At 40.2% G+C, this 23232-nt stretch overlaps 1 protein-coding gene across 1 annotated transcript in view; it reads right to left on the minus strand.

Moving 5' to 3' along the window:
• The window catches only part of LOC105987220 (spermatogenesis-associated protein 31-like), a 39671-nt gene extending 20175 nt beyond the window's left edge, over window positions 1–19496 (minus strand). The window contains exon 1 of the mRNA XM_013018414.1: window positions 19401–19496. Coding sequence (XP_012873868.1) covers window positions 19401–19496 — 96 coding nt within the window. The remainder of the gene's footprint in view (window positions 1–19400) is intronic.
• Window positions 19497–23232: the final 3736 nt, after the last annotated feature.

Below are 23232 nucleotides of genomic sequence, written 5' to 3' on the forward strand. Positions count from 1 at the left end.
TGAATGCCACATGAAAGGACTTCATTGATGACAGCTCTCCCAATGGCTATGGTAGCAAGTGTTGTCACCTTTGAATCATTTATTTAGACTCAGCATGGCAATTTCAGTACCTTTCCCAGGACATAGAGTGTTCCCTGACATAAATGACACACTTATTATTTATATAGGCATTGGTAGACTTGCCATTTGTTTGCTTAAATTCCAACTTTTTAGAGTAAGAACCTAGGAAGTAATTTGATACTCTGTAAAGGAACTAGTAAATTAAGACATGCTTCCTGGAGTTTCGGTCCTCTTATTTTTCTTCTTGATTATTTGTGGGATGTTGCTACAGTTTATGTCTTTTCACCTCACTATGGATGATGAATGTGATGCTGGCTTGGTATAAAATATGACTTTATAAAGTATATTGTGTCACAGGCTAAACGTTTCTGCAGATTCTCATTTTCTTTTCTGAAGTATTTAAAGGTAGAAAAATATGAATAATAAATCAAGTGATCATAATCAGACTAAAAACATGATGAAATAATCAGTAGTCCTGTCAATTAAAGAATTGTTATAAAAATTGACACTCCAGTTGGGCTCTGGTGGCTCACTTATGCCTGTAATTCTAGCTACACAAGAAACTGAGATCTGAGGATCATGGTTTGAAGCCAGCCTGGGAAGGAAAGACTTTTATCTCCAATTAGCTATAAAAAAAAAACCCCCAGAAGTAGAGCTGTGGTCCAAGTGCTGGAGAGCTAGCCTTGAGCAAAATAGTGCAGGGACAGCTCCCAGTCCCTGAATTCCAGTCCACTACTGGCATTCCCACCCTACCACCGCCCCCCAAGTTAGCACAATATTAATAGAGAAGATTAAATTTTGCCAGGAATCACTGAGGCAGACTATCTCACATGGTAAATAATACCACCTAAAGACTTGCTTGATGGTGAGGTAGTATTGTCAGAGTGGAAGGTAGGTTGGGTCCATCTGTCAATCTCTGCAGGTTAATGACTGTTGATAATGATCTTTGAGGAAATTGCAACTGCCAATTCATGAAATAAAATGTCACTTAATCACTGGCTAATAACCCATTTAAAAATTGCAAAGAGTGCTTCAGAAATAAATAACATGAGAGCAATGACTATTCATGTCATTTGAACTTGCAGATTTCCAATGGGAAATGATGGAAGATGTTCTCCCATTCCATGCCAAACTATCATTAAAAAACCATTTTCAACGAACCCTTCTCTGCGGTCTACCCATTGGGTTGCATATGATCTAAGATAGAGTAGACACACCTGTCAGTGCTGTTACTTGGTACCAATGAATTGTCACTCCCACAGCAGCCGAGTGGCAGATATGTTTTAACATGAACACACCTCCTCCTTGAAAATCAGCATTGGTAAGCCTTTGCCTCACGTGACTTGTTCTCTGGGGTTTCTATTACAAATCAAAGAACCTGTAGGGGAAACCCTGTTGTATGGCCACGAGATAGCACTGTGAATCAGAGCGGGGAAGGACAGGTGAAATACAGTAGGGCAAGTGTATGCATGGGTGGCTGGTCCTGTGGACAAACCCAAGAGGAAGACATAACAGAGTCTCAGAAACTCTAGAAAAGACCCATCTTAGACATGGTGATTATCAACAAGGCAGCCACCTGAAGGAGGCAGTATCACGATTCCTGTTGGAAGAAGGAGATGCAAAGCAACATGAAAGCAGTGTGGGAGGACTGGACTGCAAAAGGACTAATGATTGCAACCACATATTCCATTCTTAAAACCAACTGATGTTCCTCTTCTGTGGAGTCACCAAGATGTGTCAGAGATGAATTTTGGCGATTTGTCTTATGATTTGTCTCTTTTTGAGACCTCAATGATTTCTGCAGTACCTGTTAAAGCTCAGCACGATTCAAATCTGTTGGGTAGAGATCTCCTAAATTGGGGTATCAAAGTTTACTGGGTACCCAAAAGGACTCCTGCTCCTGCTTAATGTCTCCAGTGATCTTGTTTGATTTCTGGAAGTTTCTCTGCCTCCTTGAATTCAATACCCATCTAACTAAAGACTTGATTCAACTGTTAGACCCTGAATTCATCTTCCTTTTTGACAAAGCGTTTTTATTAATACTTGACATCAGATGGGATATGGGGCCCTGAAAAGTATAATTATAATCCTCTATGATCTTACCCAGGATTTTCACGGATCACTTAAAACTGAAGGACTCTCGAGGGGCTCCACTAAACAGTGAGCAATTCATAAGGCTAAAACCTTCTAGAACTTATTTTCAGTCCATGTAAGACTTGGATTCTAGTTGTTCAACAGCAATTGGAAAAGGCATTCCGGGTTGTATGTAAATTCAGGTCTGTCCCAATGAGATTTAATCTGGTACCTGGATCTAATATTATCTTGTTTGCTATACTTCCTATTTCCTAATTTTTCAGGAATTCTCCTCTTTTTTTGGGGGGGGTCTGGTTGTGGGGCCTGAACTCTGGGCCTGGGCGCTGTCCCTCAGCTCTTCAGCTCAAGGCTAGTGCTCTACCACTTGAGCCACAGCACCACTTCCAGCTTACCACTGAGCCACCTTCCCAGCCCCTAGGATTTCTCCTTTTAAGGAATCCAAATGTCTTCACCTGGGAGGAGCAATTAACAGACCTGGATTTTTATGCCCCAAGTATTTATGGAGGCCCTTATCTTCTCAGACACTTCTCAAACACCATGGAGGGGAGTTTGGAATGTCTCCTCATGGCCCATGTGTTGTTGAAGGCTTGGAACTGAGACTGGGGAACCACTGGGATGTGGTGGGACCTTGTGGGGTCTAGTGGAAGGAAGGTCATTAGGAGTGTGACCTTTGATGGGGACAACTGGATCCCAGCCATTTCACCTCTCTCTTTGCTTCATGTTTACCAGGAGGTGACCCTCCTCTATCATAAGCTGCCACCATGATGCGCTGTATTAGCAGAGACCTACGTAACGGGACTGAGGGATCAGGGAATGAAACCGGTGGAATGGTGAGACAGAATAAAGCTTTCATTCTTTTAAGTTGTTTCTCTTGGGTTATTTGACACATACCCTAAATATCAATTTGACAGCCTTAAAAATTCCAAAGAGATGCCATTGGAATCCAACATGTAGACCAGCCCCTCTGATCTTCTGACAGAAAAGTTTTTTTTCCCAAACATCTTAGGCATTAGCAAAAAAAAAAAAAAAAAGAGGCTACATTATCTGAGACAAAATTCAAATGTATTTTCTGTGTCTCATTCCTGCATCATAATATCTCAGCTACACTCCAGATGGAGTCTCTGGCATTCAGTAGTTTCCTCTTCCTAAATAAAAGGGGATTTGGAGATTGTAAATTATTATAGATTGTGGATATCTAGATTCTCTTTGACTGTCTATTCCTTCTAGGCCTTAACTCAAAAAAACCATCCCCAGATCCACTGGTCTGGAATGACTCCTCCCATACAAGGATGCTTTTAAGAAGCTCAAGTGTTCTTTCCACTTCCCAACCTTGAATTATCCCATTAGATTGTACCTCTATCCTTGTTTGTATGTAAATAAGAACTCTGTGCTGGGAGGGCTCAAGTGTGAAGTATCTTCCCCAAAGGCTTTGATAGTAAGGGTTGGTCCACAGCTAATAGTACTATTGAGAGGTGATTGTATTATGAACATTGAGTTCATACTGAATGGGCCAGTAGGAGAAGGAGCCTGGTTGAAGGAAGGTCCCAGGGTGTGTGTCTTTGTAGGTTATACATTACTCTTGACCTCTTCCTGTCTTCTCTCTGCTTATTGCTTGCCATTAAGCCTGGTCGCTTCAGGCCCAGCATAATTGAGTCAGTTGACCATGGGCTGAAACATCCGTATCTATTGCCCAAATGAAATATTTCCTCTTTCCCATCAAGATGTGAAAAAATACTAACACACATGCCCTTGGAGTTTTATCCCAGATGGACCCCAAGGACTTCTGGGATTTGATGGCTAAGGCACAATCTTCTTGCCCATGACCAGTATCCATGATAGCCAATCTAGCCCAAGTTACCTCTTATTTAATAATAATACACTACCTACTTGAGGTATATGTTTTCCAAGGCTCCCTAATTTCCTAGAGACTCCCTAATTGTTGAATGAAAACACAAAGAATGTCCATGCTTCCCAACTCACTTCCTATGAAATATTCTTTTTTTTATTTTTATTTTTTTTTGGTCCAGTAGTGGGGCCTGAACTCTGGGCCTGGGCGCTGTCCCTCAGCTCTTCAGCTCAAGGCTAGTGCTCTACCACTTGAGCCACAGCGCCACCTCCAGCTTTTTTTCTTTTCTTTTTTTTGCTTATGTGGTGCTGAGGAATCGAACCCAGGGCCTCAGGCATGCAAGGCAAGCACTCTACCACTGAGCCATCTTCCCAGCCCCCTGTGTAATATTCTTATTTAACTCCCCCTCATATTGCAATCTACTATTGCCAGAATCTTAACCCTGCTACCTGCTCCCCATGACCAATAAAGGGATCCCCTCCCTAATTTTGCCACTGCAGTGAGACCACTATCTCATCCTAGGTTTAGGATGTTAGATACTAAGCTCCCCCAAGCTCATCCTATGTTTTATATAGCTTTGGTCCATTATCTGAGGAAAGAAAAATTGTCCAATTGTATAAACAATCAATGATGAACATAAACCTCTTAAATGCCAGAGCCTATGAAACGTTAAATGAATCTTGGATTATGAACTAATTGCTCTCACGCAAACTTAAACCAGGGCAGAGGGAGTAAGGGCTAACATATATAGTCATGAATGTTAGGATTTTTTGATAGCATGTGATTATGATTTCATGAAAACAGAAGATTAATGACAGCAGCTGGTACCCTGAGACAAAAGTTTGAGCCCTAAATAGTAGAATTTATAGAGAGAATTGTTATTAATCCAGCCAGTTGCTCTAAATAAAACTTGGGGACATAGTCTATAAATCTCAGACAAGGCTCAGGGGAAACAAATTGGCTCAAAAATTGCTAATTTGTTTAGTTAGTCATCAGAAAAATCTAGGAAGTTTCTAAACCTTTTTTTTTTTTGTTTTGGTCAGTTGTGGGGCTTGAACTCTGGGCCTGGGCGCTGTCCCTCAGCTCTTCAGCTCAAAGCGAGCGCTCTACCACTTGAGCCACAGCGCCACTTCTAGTTTTCTGAGTGGTTTATTAGAGATAAGAGTCTCACAGACTTTCCTGCCCAGGCTGGCCTTGAACCAGCTCTCAGCCTCCTGAGTAGCTAGGATTACAGACACCCTGCTTAAACCTTTTGACTATGTATCTGGGATTCACTTCAAGGACTCAGATTCATCTCTCTTTCTCTGTCTCTGTCTCTGTCTCTCTTCTTTTTGTCCAAGACTGGGAGTCAAACTTATTATCTGATGCTTGCTTTCAATCATTGACTAGTGCTTTACCACCTAAGACATGCCTCCAACCCCTCACTTTTTTTGACAGAAGTAGTTTCTCTGGGATGATACTTTCAGAGGAAATTTTAATGGCTCAAACAACTTCAGACTGCGAAAGGACTGGATGGGAATAGGCTAGATGTGTAATTCACTCAGACGGACTTTGTAAATACCAAATGTCTACTTGGTGAGTCTTAGGTTTATCACCTAAGCCACTATGCACGTTGTACAAACTGGCTTACCACAGAAAGGACAAAATGCATGATACATCAGACAAAGAACAACTTCTGCAACTTAGGCTTTGTTTGGATCAAGCAGTTACTATTTTCCTCCTCTGCTAACATCTGGAGCAAAACCATAATGATGAGTTTGAGCCTTCTTGTGCTGGAAAATAGACTATTCATTTATCAAAAGCATAGGACTCTCTAATCTGCATGATACTTAAATGGTTAGAAATTTTCCCCTGTTGACACATCTTGGCTTCATCAGTTTTCAAATTTTCCTAGAGGAATCTTTCCTACTAAGTCTGTCTTTTATTGTCTCCAGTGACAGAGGCTGACATATTCCTGGCAATATGACACAAGAAATAGCAAAGTCTCAAAGGCTCTGTGCATTTACCATCTTCAATCACTTAATACTATAGAAAGACCCAAGAGCAGGGCTGGCAATGTAGCTCAATGGTAGAATGCTTGCCTAGCATGCTCAAGGCCCTGGGTTCAATTCCCAGTGCCATAAAACAGAAAATGAAAGAGTCAGCAGCATCTTCAAGGTTGAATTGGCTACATTGCTTGGGGAAATTAACTTACCATGTTCATGGTATTATCATTTCTCCACCCAATGACTCTTATATCTTCTCTTCATATCTAGCCAGTGTAAGAAGTTCTTTTCTCCTTCCATAATTTTCTATTTAAACCGCTTCCTTTTGTTTCTGCTTTTGCACTTCCATATTGTCCTTTGTTATTCTCTGTCAGTTCTTTCTTTAAAAACCATATCCTCTTTTTACTTAGAATTAAGCTCAGTGTATACTGGAGTCTCTTTCCTACTGCAGAAATCCACAGACAATCGATGTCTTGGCCTTTAGCCATTATCCAGTGGTGCATATGCTTTGATAATTTCTCTGGTTGTCTCCTGGTAGTGGTAGCACAGGGCATTGGCTAGCACAGGCCAAAAGATTAGTACCCTAGGCTCTAGGCCTCAAATTGACCAAGTAAGTCTTCCTCTATCATCTTCTACATGTACAGGACATCTTTGAGATTTCTTATTTTAATTTCCTTTCCTTTCCATTTTTTTTTGTTGCTGGTACCACGATTGAATTCAAGGTCTTGTGGCCTTACTTGGCTTTTTCACTCATTAATGGTGCTCTACCACTTGAGCCATGCCCCCAGTCTGGCATTTTGCCAGTTAATTAAAGATAGAATCTCTTGGACTTTTCTGCTCAGGCTGGCTTCAAACTGAGATCCTCAGATTTCAGCCTCCTGAGTTACTAGGATTACAGCCTGAGCTATCAGTGGCTAGTCTAAATATTTTTAAATTAGCATATATAATAACATAAAGGGATTTCATTGTGATGATTCTATACATGTGTGCAATGTCCTTTGGTGAAGTTCATTCCCTTTACTATATCTCCCTTCCCTCTCTCTTTTTTTTTTTTCCAGTCCAAGGTCTTGAACTCAGGACCTGGGCACTGTCCCTGAGCTTCTTTTGTTCAAGGCTAGCACTCCACCACTTGAACCACAGCTCCACTTCTGGCTTTTTCTGTTTATATGGTACTGAGGAACTGAACCCAGGGCTTCATGCATGCTAGGCAAGCACTCTACCATTAAGTCACATTCCCAGCCCCTCCCCTCTTGTTGAAACAGTGTTTGGTGAATTTCATTGTGCTAATTCCGGAGAGTTGTTGAGTTGAGTAAAGAGAAAAGCAATCAATAGGCTTTTAAAGTCACATCTCTGCCTTACCCAATCCCACCGATCTGTAATAATTCTCTGGCTAAAGATTGTATCGCAAAATAAGATTTTGATATTTTTTTTCCCTGGAAATGCTTTCATTTAGAGCTGATGACTTAGTATTAAGTTCAAGGCAGAGGAGCAAATGACATGACATTTTGAAGCTTTTTTCCCCATCAATCTGTAACTCAGTAGTCTGCTTCTTACCAGATTCATTTCCCTCCTTCTTTTCAGCACTCATATATCCCTAAGTGGGCTGGGAAGGAAAGTAGCTAGTCTCAAAGGCCACAGGGCTAGTTTCTCTTCTGTAGTTAGGTCGCTCTTCAAAGCATCTCCTCCTCAGGAATTTTCTCACTGTTTATCCTTGCCAATTCTCAGTAAATAGAGCAACAATAACTTTTTTTTTTTTTTTGCTATTTTTTGGTTTCTGATCGAAAGAGCAATCTACTAATGATTAGTTTGTACTGGGATTAAGTTCTTTGTTGGTATGGACAAACAGTTTAATTCTCTTGAATCAATATTGAGACTTGTCAGTGATTGAGAATTTATTTTAATTCAGAGAGCTCAAACGCAGTTTAATATAAAGTACATTTAATATTACATGTAATATTATTTCAAACTACAATTAAATGTCATGAACAAATTCTAAAAGCAATTCAAAATACTCCTAGTCTTGTAAGCAATGCACATTTAACATCTTGCAATATGAAAAGCATATCTGATTCTTGAAAGATAATTAAATGTTTTTTAAAAAAGCTTTATACTTGGGTGGAAATGATATAGCTAGTACTTCAAAGAATTGTCCTTCTGGTAAATTGAATGATCACTTAATATTCTTTATATTCTTTTCTGGATATGAAAGTGAAATTCCTGAAGAAAATGGCCAGTGTGATTAGCAGCCATTACAAGTCTAATAGCTACCAGTGTTTGAGCAGGCACTAGCCACTAAACACTATTCAAGGCAAGTTATTTAGTGTTGGCGTAGTATTAACTTTCAGGTGGAGGAGTGAATTATGACCTCATATATTACGTGTAGTGAATTACATGTAAGCACAGCAGCAACAGAAAGAAAACCCATCTTCTCCTTATTACAGATGAAGAAAGATGCAGAGAAGGGTTAATGGACTTCCATAAAATTACCTGGTCAAACAAACACAAGCAAAACAAAGTTTTTTAATTTTTAAGTAAGTGGGGCATTTTATGATAGTATATACATAGTATAATTTTATAATAGTACACATAGAGTTATAATACTGTATGCAACTATTTGTAGTATAAAGATTTACATCAGAAGTAACCGAGAGCCCCTCCAGCCCTGCCGGAAGTCTCACTTTTTGTCTGTTTGTCTGTTTGTTCCTGGGCACCTCAGCCTCCCCCTCTTCCCTGCACACCACCACCCTCCACCCCCGATTTATTCTGGGATAAGTAGCTTTAGTGATCAATCCGGGACAACCGGGTGCTGCAAGGCATTGAAGAGAATCCTGTGTGTTGGGAGAGGACTGAAATAAAACAGACCAGTGTCTGCACTCGCTGAGTTCCTTGGGACCTCTTTAGCCAATCTTCTGGTTGGAAGACAAAGGCTCAGAGGTAGAGGCAAAGACAGCACTAGTACTGGCCTATTACCAGTCTAGTGCTGTCTTTAAATTGTTCTACTGCATAGCTGCTGGAGGAAAGGTGCTTTTCCTCAGCTGGTGAGTCCTACATAGAAAAGAAGATGTTTCTCTTTTAAAAGCAATATTAATGACTTAAAAGATCAGTGGTTTTTATTTAAAGCATAGACACATTTAATGAATTAAGAACTACAGATGACCAAAATGTCCTTGTGTGTGTGTGTGTGTGTGTGTGTGTGTGTGTGTGTGTGTGAGTGCATTGATTTCCTTGGCAGTGGACAAACTACAATAGTGCCAATAAAGCTGGTGCTGGTGGTTCACAACTATAATCCTAGCTACTCAGGAGACAGATCTGAGGATCAAGGTTCAAAGCCAACCTTGGCAGGAAAATTTGTGAGACTCTAATCTCCAATTAACTACCAAGAAAAGCCAGAAGTAGAGCTGTGGCTCAAGTGGTAGAGGCTTAACCTTGAGCAAAAAAGCTTAGGGACAATGCTCAGGCCTCAAGTTCAAGCCCCAGGACACACACACATGATGATGATGATGATGATGATGATAATGTCAATAAAATATATAGCAAAAAAAAGAGGCAGGACTCAGTCCTTGGAAGATAACATGCAGAGAAGAAACTGGAAAAAAATTGTGAAGAATGATGATTTGGGGTCATCATTTGCTGTCTTACTTCCTTCTTTCTCTTTGGCATGAAGAAAATTGTTCTTGAAATTGAAAGACCAAAATGAAAATGTCAGGGAACAGTGATATGGGCATTTGCAAGGAAAGAAAGCAATACTGAGCGTCTTTTTTGTTTATCCCATGCATGGTGCCTTGTCTTGGGTAATTTTGTTTGATTTTCCCAACTGCTCTTTGAGGTGTAGAGAAGGCAAAACTGGAGTAAGCAGATGGTGTGAGCCAGTGTGTTAGAAAGTGGCCAGCGGTCCATTGTAAGATAAATGTGAACCTTGTTGCTGGCCCATAAAGGAAAAACGGTGTCCAGAAAAAGCAAGCTTTGCTTATGTTTTGGAACACTTCTGTGTTTAGTGGATAGCTTACACTATCCTATGAAGAGAATCCATGGTGTGTAGGACACCCTGGGTTGTGGTATGATCTGGAATAAACCATGGGGAATTCTCACTGAGACTTCCACAGAGTTTAGCTTTGTGGTCTTCATGCTGATGGCTTGTCCTGTATATGCCAAGGATTGGCATTATATAAATACATAAAGAGTATTCTATATAGATAATATTCGACCTAAGTAACTCTTGTACTTGATTTTGGTACCCTGCATCTTGTCTATACATTTGTCTAGTCTGGGGAGGGGAAGGGGAATAACAAAATTTCACAGGACACAGGATGGCCCATTGAAGCAATGATACCCATAGGACAGTATATCGGAAACGAACTTTACAACTTTGGTGGGGGTGGGGTGGGGATGGAGAGGAGTGAGGGAGGTGAGGGAGGGAAGGGATAGTGGAAAAACAATAAGGGAGGGGTAACAATGCTCCACAAGAAATGTCCTCATTGCCTTACTCATGTAACTGTAACCCCTCTGTAAAGCATCTTTACAATAAAATAAAATAGAAAAAGGAGTAACTAACAGGAATTATAGCTTATCCTTATTTTTGATAAGTGCCAATTTATGAATTCAGGACTTTTCTTTTTAGTGAACTCATTTTATAATTCAGAAACATAGCAGAACATGGAAATATTTCCTTCCTTGCTAATGATCAAAACTAGCCCTACATTTTTTTGTTTTAGTGTCCCTCTCTCTTCCCTTCTTCCTTCCCTCTCTCCTTCCCTCTCTTTCTCTTCCTCCCTCCCCCTCTCTCTCTTTCTTTCTTTCTCTTCTCCTTCCTTCCTTCCTTTCTCTCTCTTTCTTCCTTCCTTCCTTCCTTTCCTTTCTTTCTCCCTTCCTTCCTTCCTCCCACCCCCTCTCTCTCTTTCTTTCTTTCTTTCTCTTCTCCTTCCTTCCTTCCTTCCTTCCTTTCTTTTCTTCCTTTCTGCCAGTCTTGGGGCTTGAATTCAGGGCATGGGCACTGTCCCTAAGTTTCTTTTGCTCAAGGCTAGTGCTCTACCACTTGAACTACAGCACCTGCCTTTTTCTGAGTAGTTTATTGGAGTTAAAAGCCTCATGAGGACTTTCCTGCTCAGGCTTTGAACTGAGATCCTTAGATCTCAGCCTTCTGAATGGCTAAGATAACAGTTGTGAGCCATCAGTGCCCAGCTTTTCTTTCTTTTTTAATGAATCAATAGAAGCATCCAACGCTTCAAGGCTCCCTCCTACCTGTTAGCGTTACAGTTTAAAAATCAGCTTATGACCATAGAATCAAAACCACATAGAAACTTAGACTCTTCAATTTCTACTATGATAAAAAAAATGATCTCATTAATTTCTGTCTCCCTCCCTCCCTCTTTCTCCCCCCCTCCCCTCTTTCTGTATACCAGTACTGGGCTGGGTCTTACTTAGCTTTTTCTGCTAAAGGCTAGTGCTCTACCACATGTGCTACACCTCTACTTTTGGCTTTTTTGCAGGTTAATTGGAAATAAGACTCTCAGGCTGGCTTCAAACCATGAAACCTCAGATCTCAGCCTTCTGACTAGCTAGGATTGTAAGTGTAAGCCACGGGAGCCTGGATTATCTTTAAATTATTGAGATACTATGGCCATAGGTTATGCCAATTCCTTCTCACCCAAATAAATAAAAAAAATATGAACTGACTTTGCTCAATGAATCCCATATACTATGGGGCTAAAAAGAAGATCATCAGTCCTCCAGGGACTATGAGACTGATTTAGTTCTATTTTTAGGATTAACTATCACAGATTTGCTCCAAGTCAGTGTGCCGCAGGGGCCATAATTAGTAGCTGATTTCTGGTTAATTCCAAGATTACTGTCATTATTATTCTGAAATAGCCAGTGGTTGTGGGACATCCCAGAGCCTTATGTACTTAGTAAGAAGTAGAGGAGAGAAATAAAGCCACGGTGAACTCTATACGTCTGATACTACCAATAAGACAAACTATATAATTTTGAATACTTTGTGGGCATAATTTTTCTTGTCACTATTTCTTTTTTTTTTTTTTTGCTCCCAAACCTCTAGGCTATGGGTAATGCTATCCAGTCCTTTGCTGTCAATCAGCTTCTAAATAATATTTAAATATATTTCCTCAGAATCCGTGAATGTTAGAAGATAATCATTTTTCCCCAGCAATGTGTTCTGCATAATTTTAATCATTTTTCATGGTAACCTTGGTTTGCTTGTGTATATATGGCAAACGCACAGAAATAAATGTTTAATGAAACCTTCTTCATTTTTGTTTGAGTTTATTTTGGTAGATTTGAAAGTAATAGAAAAATGCCTTAAACTTCTGGAATGTATATGTTAGAAAGTCCTTCAACATATTCTAGGAAGGAATGTCACAGTCTTTACTTTTTTGTCTGCATATCTGTCCCTGTCCTGGGCCATGAACAACTCAGGTTTTGTTCCTGAGCTTTTTTTGCTCAAAGCTAGCATTCTATCACTTAAGGTACAGCTCCACTTCTAGCTTTTCTGGGGGAGGTGGGGGGTGGGGTGGGATGGTTGATCAGAAATAACATTTCCAGACATTGACATTCTTCTCTGGGCTGGCTTTGAACCTCGATCCTTAGACCTCAGCCTCCTAAGTAGCTAGGATTATAGGTGTGAGCCACAAGAACCTTGCATTAAAAGCATTATTTTTAAGTTATCGAATTAGTGTGCGAGTACAAAGAAAATAAGGTGATAGAAAGTTGTATGGAATGAAAAAAAGTATTTGTTTTATTGTCTCTACACAATTACCATTTTTTAATGCTCTATTTAGATTTAATGAAAAAAATGTAAATATACAAAAAGAGAGATATAGAATAATGAACCAATAATAAAATAAACCCTTTTTAAATGTATTTCACTCTTTCTAAAATTCTTTCATTTATTTATTTGCTTATTTGGGCCCGGTCGTGGGGCCTGAACTCTGGGCCTGAGCACTGTCCCTCAGCTCTTCAGCTCAAGGCTAGCGCTCTACCACTTGAGCCACAGTGCCACTTCCGGCTTTTTTCCTTTTGCTTATGTGGTGCTGAGGAATCGAACCCAGGGCCTCAGGCATGCAAGGCAAATGCTCTACCACTGAGCCACCTTCCCAGCCCTCTTTCATTTATTTTTTATCATTTTATGTTTAATTTCATTATTTTGTTGTTTTATTGTTGCTTTTATTTTTATTAAAATTTTTATTGTAAAGGTCATGTGCAGAGGGGGTATAGTTACATAAGTCAGGTAATGAGAACATTTCTTTTTTGAAGAATTCTTTTTTTAAAAATTATTGTCTTTAAGTAGTCATACAAATGAGTTGCACTTTAACAAAGCAGTTTATGCATACAATATATCTTGATCAATGTCACTCCTTTCAACATTCCTACAGCTTCAATTGTTGAAGTCTTGGCTCATTTTCCTCCTTCCCCCATTAACTGCACGATTTCTGACATTCTATGAATATATGCATCGGTCTATCTGTCTGTCTGTCTGTCTGTCTATCTATCTATCTATCTATCTATCTGTCTATCTATCTATCTATCTGCAGTAATTAGGTTAGAACTCAGGACTTCATATTTGTTAGGCAGATGTTCTTGCCCCTCAGTTCTCGTTTGCTGTTTTTTTTTTTTTTTTGAGTCTCATACTTTTGCCTGAAGGTTGCCTCAGACCATAGATCCTCTTTCTTCGGCTGGGTCTACTGAGAGTTATCACCACACCCGGCTCATTGGTTAGAGTGTGAGTCTTGCTAATGTTTGGCCCGGGCTGGCTTCAAGCTAAAATCCTTCTAAACGATACCTCTCAAGTATCTGGGATTATAGGTTAGATCTACCATTTCCAGCCCCCCCTCACTTATACATGTTTTAATACACATCTAGAGAATAAACATATCCTTTAAAAAATCGGAAAAACTGACCAGAATTATTACTTTCACCCAAAATATAGCCATTATTCAAATTTCCTTGACTGCCTTACAACAGTTTTTATGTGTTAAATTAAAAAAAAGGGCTATACATTAGTGGCTCATGCCTATAATCTTAGCTGAGGTCTGAGGATCTAAGTTCGACGCCAGTGTAGGCAGATAAATACATGAGGCTCTTATCTACAATTAACTAGCAAAAAGCAGGAGATGGGGGTGTGGCTCAAACGGTATTGAGCCAGCCTTGAGCAAGAAAGCTAACTGAGAGCAGGAGACCCTGAGTCAATCCCTAGTACTCATGCACACACAATAATCAGGATCCTGGTTAGACTCACACGTATATTACAATTGGTTGATATATCTCTAATGTTTATTTTAACTTTTCCATATTCTTTCCTTCCATTCACTTCATTTGTTGAGGAAACCACATTCTGGGCTTTTACGGTTGTGTCATTGTGTGGTGTTTCGTATGCTACTTTGTCTTCGGGATTCTCTGCCAGGGTTAATACCATTTGGGTCTTTTGTTGGCAGCATTTTCCTAACCCTTAGAAGGGAAGGCAGAAAAACCATCTACTACAACCAAAAATCAGCCCATTTATTTGCTGGATTTTGACTGAACGCTAGAGGGCAGTGCAGACAGGTGCCATAAAAGCTCTAGGCCATAAGCGCTCTCTATAAGCATACAAGGCCGAGTGGGCAGGCGGCTCCTAGGCTGGAGGCCAAGCCATTGCTCCCTTCTGTTTGTTCCCCAGCAGTCTCTCTCTCTCTCTCTCTCTCTCTCTCTCTGGCCTCTGAACCACAGCCGCAGACTCTAAGAGAAGCAATAGCCAAAGAACTAAATACATCATGTCAGAGGTGGGGAAGTGCTCTAGAGGAGACACTGGGATAGATGCACTTGGGAGTAGATAAGAACCTTTCACTGGAACACTGACATTTGAGCAAAGATCTGCAGGTGGCGAGGGAAATTAGCCACTCGGATTATGAAGCAAGTTTGATCTAGGCAGAGGGAAGAATAGCCCTGAAGTCCCTGGTATAGTAACATGGCTAGTTGTGTGTAACAGATAGCAAAGAGAAAGAGCAGGCCATGAGCTCTGAAAGGAGCTAGATTATACAGGACTATGCAAACCACCTCCAGGCCTTTTACCCCTCCTAAATGAGGGAGCCAGTTGGGGGGATTTATACTTTGTGTGTGTGTGTCTGTGTGTGTGTGTGTGTGTGTGTGTGTGTCCTGGGGCTTCAACTCAGGGGCTGGGCTCTTTCCTTGAGCTTTTCTTGCTCAAGGCTAGCACCCTACTACTGAAGCCACAGCTCCACTGCCAGCTTTTTATCCTGGTTAGTTGGAGATAAGAGTCTCATGGGCTTTCCTGCCCTAGGTTGGCTTTAAACGGTGATCTTCAGATTTTAGCCTCCTGAATAGCTAGGATTATAGGCATGAGCCATTTGGCACCAGGCTTCTCTGACAATTTTGAGAGCATCGCTCAGGTCGCTGAGCTACAAATAGCTGGAGTGTGTGGCAACTGGGAGGCCAACAAAGAGAAGATGGTAATTATGTTGGGTGGCTGAAACACTCTCTTGGAAAGTTGCTTACTTCACGCCTTTTTATTTCAAGCAAGTTCATCTGTGTTTGTTTCTCAGACTCTTAATGAGCCTTTCAGTCTATTTCAAGAAGCAGGCGTGTTCTTAACTAATCAGCAACAGTATAGAAGGGTAAGGAGTACAATGGCCAAAGAGTCCACCAAGGGCCAACCGAGGCTGGGAGGAGGGGCGCAGCACCCGGCTTGACCTGTGAGAATGACGAATGACATGGGACCAGCTTTTGTTTGAGATGGTCACAAATGCAGTTCTTTAAGATGTATATTTCAAGTTTGATTTGAAATAGTTGCAAAATCAAATGACATAAGGCTCCTACAGTCCCCCTCATCCCCAATAAAACACAAAATATCTAGGATAGTTGTCAGTGACTATAACCAATTCCAGAGATAGTAAAGCAAAATGGGTTTATTTTTCATCTCAATCACTTCCTGGTCGGGTTGGCTCCAGTGTTTTGGGCCTGGGGAAAGGCAGGAGACATCATGGCAGGGATCCTCACATCAGGATGCCAAAGAGAAAGAGGAGGAAAGCTGGGTCTCAGTCCTGTGAGAATGTGTAATATAAAACCTCTCACCAGGCCCCTATTAAAGTTTCTATCACTTCCTGATAGGATCAATCTAGGGGGACAAGCCTTTTAACACCTGCAACTTTGAAGAGACAATTATGACCCCAAAGTTTAACAGTATTCTGCACCATATAACAACTTAAAATAGGCTTAACTCCAGTGAGACAGGTTATGTGTACACACACACACACACACACACACAAACACACACACCCAGAGTTAAATCTCCTGTGAGTAACACATTCTTAGTATTTTAAAACCATGTGATCCAAATATAGAGTTAGGCTGGGGTTGTCACTGAGAAAGTGTCAGAGAAACTTTGGGGTTGGGCACTGTCCCTGAGCACTTTTTGCTCAAGGCTGGCACTCTGCCACTTTGAACCACAGCTCCACTTCTGGTTTTTGAGTTGTTAATTGGAGATAAGAATCTCATGGGTACTCCACCCCTTCGTCCCCGCCCCCCAGCTCCAGAACCAGCCTCCTGAGTAGCTAGGACTACAGGCGTGAATCACTGGTGCCTGGCTATTGCTTGTCTTTTTTAAGGCTCATAAGTTCTACTCTAGTCCTGTAATATCAGAATTTCTGGGAGTGGGAACCGAGTAATTGATTTGGAAAGTGCTGCTTTAGTTTCTATTTTCTGGTCTGTAATCTGTGATCGCCTTGATGATAAGCAGAAGATCATAGGCCGTAGAAGCTTTGCCTAAGAGGAAATGAGGTTGGCGGAGAAGATCTTTCAATGGAGATAGCACACTAGAAAGCCTAAGGCAGGAAGAGGAGGCATCCCTATGACTTCTTAGGGCTTTATGTGTTCCAAACTCCTGATCTTCCTGCCTTACTTCCTGAGTTTTATTGGAGATAAGAGTCCCAGTGGATTTTCCTGTGAGTGTGGCACCGAACCACCATCCTCAGGTCTCAGCCTCCTGAGTAGATAGGATTACAGGTGAGAGCCACGGGCACTCAGCTGGTCCACCATCACCACCACATCACAAATATTAACACCCAGTGGCTCTATAGGAAACTAGAGTTGCCTATTCCATTGTCCATTAATAAAACATAAGATTGGCCTGTTCCTACACCCAGAAATAATTCTGAGTGACAGACACATTTTTATGATGTTAATTCACTGAGGTTTGGGCTTCATCATCATGCAAACTTGGCCTAATCAATTGCTCTGATTAACATTCTGGTTTTCTTTTCAAAGTGTCTTTCTAAAAGGGGTTATAGTTCCAGAATTTTGTGTCCAAATTCTGCATTATGTCAAATTACCTTTAAAGTGCGTTGAAAGGGAGAAGGGTCGGGGAGGAGAGGTTGAGGGGGAATTTTGTAGCCATGTATAGAAATGTCACAATGAAACCATCCTTGTGCAACTAATATATGCTAATGAAAAACCTTAATAAAAATGCATTTCCTTTCTTTGATAAACATGCATTATCTGTACTAGTATGAATGCTGAAAATGCATAATTGAGCCTTTTACATTTTTAACTTTGCAAGTGGAATAAGAGAGAAGGGGAAGGAGAGAATCCCTGGAGGTATTTAAGAAGATTCAAGTTGGTATTGTCTGTGAGGCCAGACATGAGACAAAACAGTATAGTGTGTTAATATATACTGTGTAGTTGATGACATGAAGTCTTCTTCATAACTGATAGAATTACAAGTTAGAAAAATGGACAGATATATAGAAAATAAGACAACACCATCATCTTTTAACAATTATCTATCCTTTTCTCTCTCTCTCTAACTTTCTCATCGCCATTTCAATCTCTACCCCTTCTACTCTCTCCTCCTCTATTTCTTTCTCTCTTTCACCCCTTACATTTTCTATATTTCACTATATCCCTGTGTAAGCATAATGTATTTTTTAAAGTGCTTATGCACAAGTAAACAAGATAAACATTCTGGGTCATAAGGACATTTATAGAAACAAATTGGTAAGAATTTAAATCATCCACATTGTGTTCTCTGACCATTGGCATCAAACTCTAATGAATAATGAGACCCAGCTCAGCAAATAAGCCAGGCATGGTCGTTTTACTGTAAAGATTGCAGCCACATCAATGGTAAAGGCAGGAGCCCTGTGGTCTAAGGAAAGCCTAGGCAAAAATGAGACCCTGCAGGGGTCATGCCCAGTTTGGCATTTTCTGGTGAATTGGAGATTGAGTCTCATAGATTTTCCTGCTTGGGCTGATTTTTGAACCTTGTTCTTCCAGGTCTCAGCTTCCTGTGTAGATAGAATTACAATCATGAGCCACAAGCTGTTAGGATAGCTTAAGAAAAACTAGAGACATTCTCGGTTTAGGGCTAATTATTTCTTTACACTGAGGCATAGTTGGCGGAAAGAAACACCTTTCCTCTCCCTATGTGGGCATGGAGTACCGTTCTTCAAAATGCTTTGGAGTGTTTCTTTCTCTGGCCTTAATCAACCTTTCACCAATGGGTGCTGATTTGCACAACAGTTCAGGAGTCTTCAGGGAGCCACTCTGAGCTTCGCCAATGTTTTCTCTGCAAGGCTCAGACACTTAGGAACTACAGCCAGCTTAGCCCTATACTGTCAGTTCAACTCAACAAGCCTTTGGGCTCTTGTTTCTATGCTAGCAGCCTGGAAACTCTTGAGCTTTGGAGCTCATTGTCTAACCCTGCCTTCCTGAGGTGATGTCCCCTTGTTTCCTAGGGTTGGAAATGGTCTGGATGACCGTTGCTTTTTGTGTTTTGACCAATGTTAGTATTATTTTAAGTGAGCACTTAAATTCAATCTCTATGACCACACCCTTGCCAGAATTGTCCATTGTTATCAATGTCATTTCATTTGAAGTGGTAAAAAATGAGCATATAGGTTTACACTTTCAGTTTTACCTTCAACTTTGATGAAAAATACTGTACACTTTTTTTCACTTCAACTCTTCACTATCATATGCATGTCTCATTACCAGTGGATTTTATTCCGAGGCCTTTTCTCTGTTTAGTCCTCTTTTTGTAACGAGGACATCATAAATTATTTGTGAGTATTCAGTGTTCTTTGGCATTTGAAAAAAAATAATCATCGGTTCTTTTCTTTCTTATGTGATTATTTCCTCAAAGCCCAAGGGTTTTGTGGATATTCTGAGGATGAAAATGGTTCCAGTTTCTGGTTGTATTTCTAGAGTTAAAATATGGATGAGCAGATTTTTAAAATATTCCTTCACGTGTCTTTTGGAGTTTCTTACTTCTGTTCAGATCTTGTTCCCCTAATAAGTGTTCATTGTCTATGGAAGGGATGACATTGGACTCATATGTTGATAGGTTGAGTTCAAACTCTGTTTTTACAACCACTTGAAAGAACTAAAAACAAGCAAACAAACAAACCCACCTGGTGTTGTAGGATGACCACTGTGTTAAGTACCCAATGCTTATACATCCATACTGTTTTCACAGCAGCCTTCAGAAGTACATCTTGCTGTATCATGTCTGCTATACAGAAGGTACTCTATCTACAGTTGCTCTGGGCACCATGTCCTGATGGCAAAGAAACTCTTTGCCTTTGCCATAAACCTTACGCATCGAAAGCCAGGTTAAAGGAGTAATTTTTTTTCTCATGAAAAAGCATTTTATTAATTTTTATTAGCCTCTATTAGCTGGACAAGGGGGAGCTTCATTGTGATATTTCTGTACTTGCACATAAAGTAACTTGATCAAACTCCCTCTGGCTTGTTCCCTCTAGATCCTCCGTAAAACTGTTTCCACAGGCTCCATTTGCACACGTATCTATAAAGTCGCCATATTGACATTCATTTCTCCATTATTGCTCCCTCCCGCTACTTCCCACCCTCCCACAGAGCTTGTTTTACTTTCCTGTCATTCATTTTTTTCATCATTTTGAATGTATATTAAGTGTGCCGAGGGGTTTCACCATGGTATTTCACATGGGCTTGTATTATTCTTTCGTTCAGATTGACCTCCTCTACAGCTCACTCTTTCCCTATCCTCTACCCACCTACTATAGAACAGCTTCAGTGAAATTCTTTATCCTATTTAAATGGTAGACACATTGTGTATCATCCTATAGGAGTAATTTTTGTGTATGTGGGCTTCAACTCAGAGCCTTCAACTCTCCCTTAGCCTTCTCTGCTTATGGCTCATGCTCTACCACTTGAGCAACACTTCCACTTCTGAGTTTTTCCTTTCTTTTTTTTTCTCTTTAGTTAGACATGAGAATCTGCCTTGGCTGACTTTGAACCTCGATCCTCAGATCTTAGCCTGCTGAGTAGCTAGGATTAAATAAGCCTCTGTTACCAGTGTACAACCTAAACAAGTAGTTTTTAAGAGGAAATAAAATACATCAAAATGAACTGGTTTATACCTGGAAAAAAGGAGGTGAACTGGATTACTTAATCAGACCAATACTTTGACATTGGATATGACTAAGGCACTATCTATCTATCTGTCTGGCTGTCTGTCTATCTATCTATCTATCTATCTATCTATCACCTTAGGTCTCCCTTAAATGAGCTTGTGTGGGCTTTATTTTTATTTATTTTATATAAAGATGAAATCTGCTAAGAATGTAGAGTTGAAAACATATATTTGCACATCCTTTGTAATATCTTCTGCCGCTCTGCCTTCCCTAGGGAACGGAAACCTCCTAGGTGCCATATGCATTAATTGGCACTTGACGGATGACCATCTGTTAGATTTGTTGATAGAAGCAAGACCTTACTATCCCAGGAAACAAAATAAACAGCAGTCCTGACATGATTGTGAGTCCTGTGTTTGTTAGTAATTATGATTAGCTATTTATTGCAGAATATTAAAAATGTATAAGTGTGCACAGGTACTCAAGAGAACCAATGGATAGGTGCACAACCCTTTGAACCACAAAGAATGTGCTTTATCCATTATTCACATGGAAAATGTTCTGCCATAGCCTCATGGTACAGGTCTACAAGAAACTAATATTTAACCATCACCTTTCCTAGGTTACATATTAGTATGTCATGTGTGAGTGTGTGTGTGTGCGCACGCGCGTGCACACATGTGCATGTGTGTCAGCACTGGGGTTTTTAATTCAAGGCTTCATGCTCTTGTTTAGCTTTTTTACTCAGGCTGGCAATTCACCACTTGAGCCATAGCTCCATTTTCAGCTTTTTGCTGCTTATTCGGGATACATGTCTCATGGATGTATCTGTCTGGGATGTCTTTCAAATCAGGATCCTCAGATCTCAGACTTCCTCTTAGCTAGGATTATAGAAGTGAGCCACTGGTGCCTGGCTCATTCTTGTCTTTTAAAAAGAAACCATGTTTTCTTAGAACTTGAGATTTCTGAGTTAAAAGATGTCTCAAACACAGGATTCCATGATTTTGAGGTTGAAGTGTTGCCAGCACAACTGTATTGATACCTGTGGAGAGAGACCTATGATATCCACACATTGAAGGAAATTTTCACTTTAATGTTAGAAAGTGAATCAAATTCATCTTTGTCATTTAACTGTCCCCTTTCTTTATCTTCTCTAACCCTTACCCCCAGCTCTTCTGGCTCCTTCCTCCTCCCATTCTCTCTACTTCCAATTGCAATCCAGGGGAGCTTTTTTTTTTTTTAATGTTTCTTATATATTTAAAGTCTATCTCTTCTAAGGAAAAGATCTGACATACACAGGAAATTTTATGCTAAAAATTGGCACCTTTCAATGGTAGAATATTGCTTTGCAGAAATCAGAGGTTATTTTTCTAGTTCCTAGAACTGCATTTTAACTGTGCTCACCTGCTCTCTCTGGATTTGGGGCAACAACCATTTCTTTATGTGAAAGAAAATATATGAGAGAATGTTTTCTTTGACATATGAACAACTGGATTTTTTTAAGCGGCATAAAGTACCTTATCATAGTGTGTAAGTATTAAATCAGAGGTTCTACATAGAACAAGTCTTAATTAGTGAAGCAAATTATTCATGGTATCGCCGCTAATTGGTATTCTTTCTCTTTTTTTTTTTTTCCAATTCTTCCCAATCACCAGTGATAAGAAATTAGGAAGAAATTTTCAACTGAGTTGTCATTTATTTGTCTTTGGGAGGGGAAAACAGTGGTAGTTTGGAAAGATTAGATGTTTAACTATCCTGCTGTTTTTCAAAAAATGAAAAATTGTATACATTTTTTCTAGTTCATAAAATTATATGATTTTTTTTGTCCTGGTACTAGAGTTTGAATTCAGGGTCTGGGTACTGTCCCTTAGCTTTTTTGCTCAAGAGTCACACTACCACTGGAGCCTAAGCCCAACTTCTGGCTTTTTTGCTGGTTAGCTGGAGATAATTCTCATTGGACTTTGATGTCCAGGCTGGCTTCAAACCACAATCTTTAGATCATAGCCTCTTGAGCAGCTAGGGCTAGAAGCACGAACCACGGCCACCCATCTGAAATTACATCTTGTGTTAGCAAAGAATAAACTGTGGTTGTATTTGAGTCCAACGTATTATGACAATTGTCCAGAAAAGGTGATTTATTTTTTGTTTCCTTCTTCTTCCTCCTCCCCCTCCCCTTCTTCTCCGCTTCTTTTCCTCCTTCTTCTCTTGGTAAAATACTGACAGCATTAGCTTTTAGTCATCACTGTGATAGGTGTCTGACATAAACAATTTAAGGGAAGGCAAGATTGATTTTTTTACTCACAATTTCAGAAGCTGCAGTTCATGATCTCTTGGCCCCATGCACTTGGGCAGATATAATGGGTGAGGATGCAACAGAACTCGCTCTCTTCTTTGTAGACAGAAGAAGGGCTGGGGATATGGCCCAGTGGCAGAGCATTTGTTGAGCAAGTGCAAGGCCCGGAGTTCAAACCTTAGTACCACTCAAAATAATATTAATAAAGAAAAAAAAGGAGAGAAAGGAAGTCCAGGAAGGGGTCATGAGGGTTAAGATCTAACTTCAAGGACACAGTCCCCAAGACCTATATTTCTTTCACTGGGGCCTTGCATCCTACTTTTTACCACTTCTCAATCATGCCCCCAAGGGACAAATCCATTCATTAGGTTAAAAACAACTCACCATCTAATAATTTCTGAGACCAACTTTGTAGACACACAGAGAGTTGTGTTTACTAATCTACTAGATGTCTCGGGCCATTCAATTTTCTCTCTCTCTCTCTCTCTCTGCTTGAAGTCCACTTGGCTCTTTCACTCATGGTTGGTGCTCTACCATTTGAGTCACAGCTCTACT

Source organism: Dipodomys ordii, unplaced genomic scaffold, assembly GCF_000151885.1.
Source record: "Dipodomys ordii isolate 6190 unplaced genomic scaffold, Dord_2.0 Scaffold40, whole genome shotgun sequence".
Lineage (NCBI taxonomy): Eukaryota > Metazoa > Chordata > Mammalia > Rodentia > Heteromyidae > Dipodomys > Dipodomys ordii.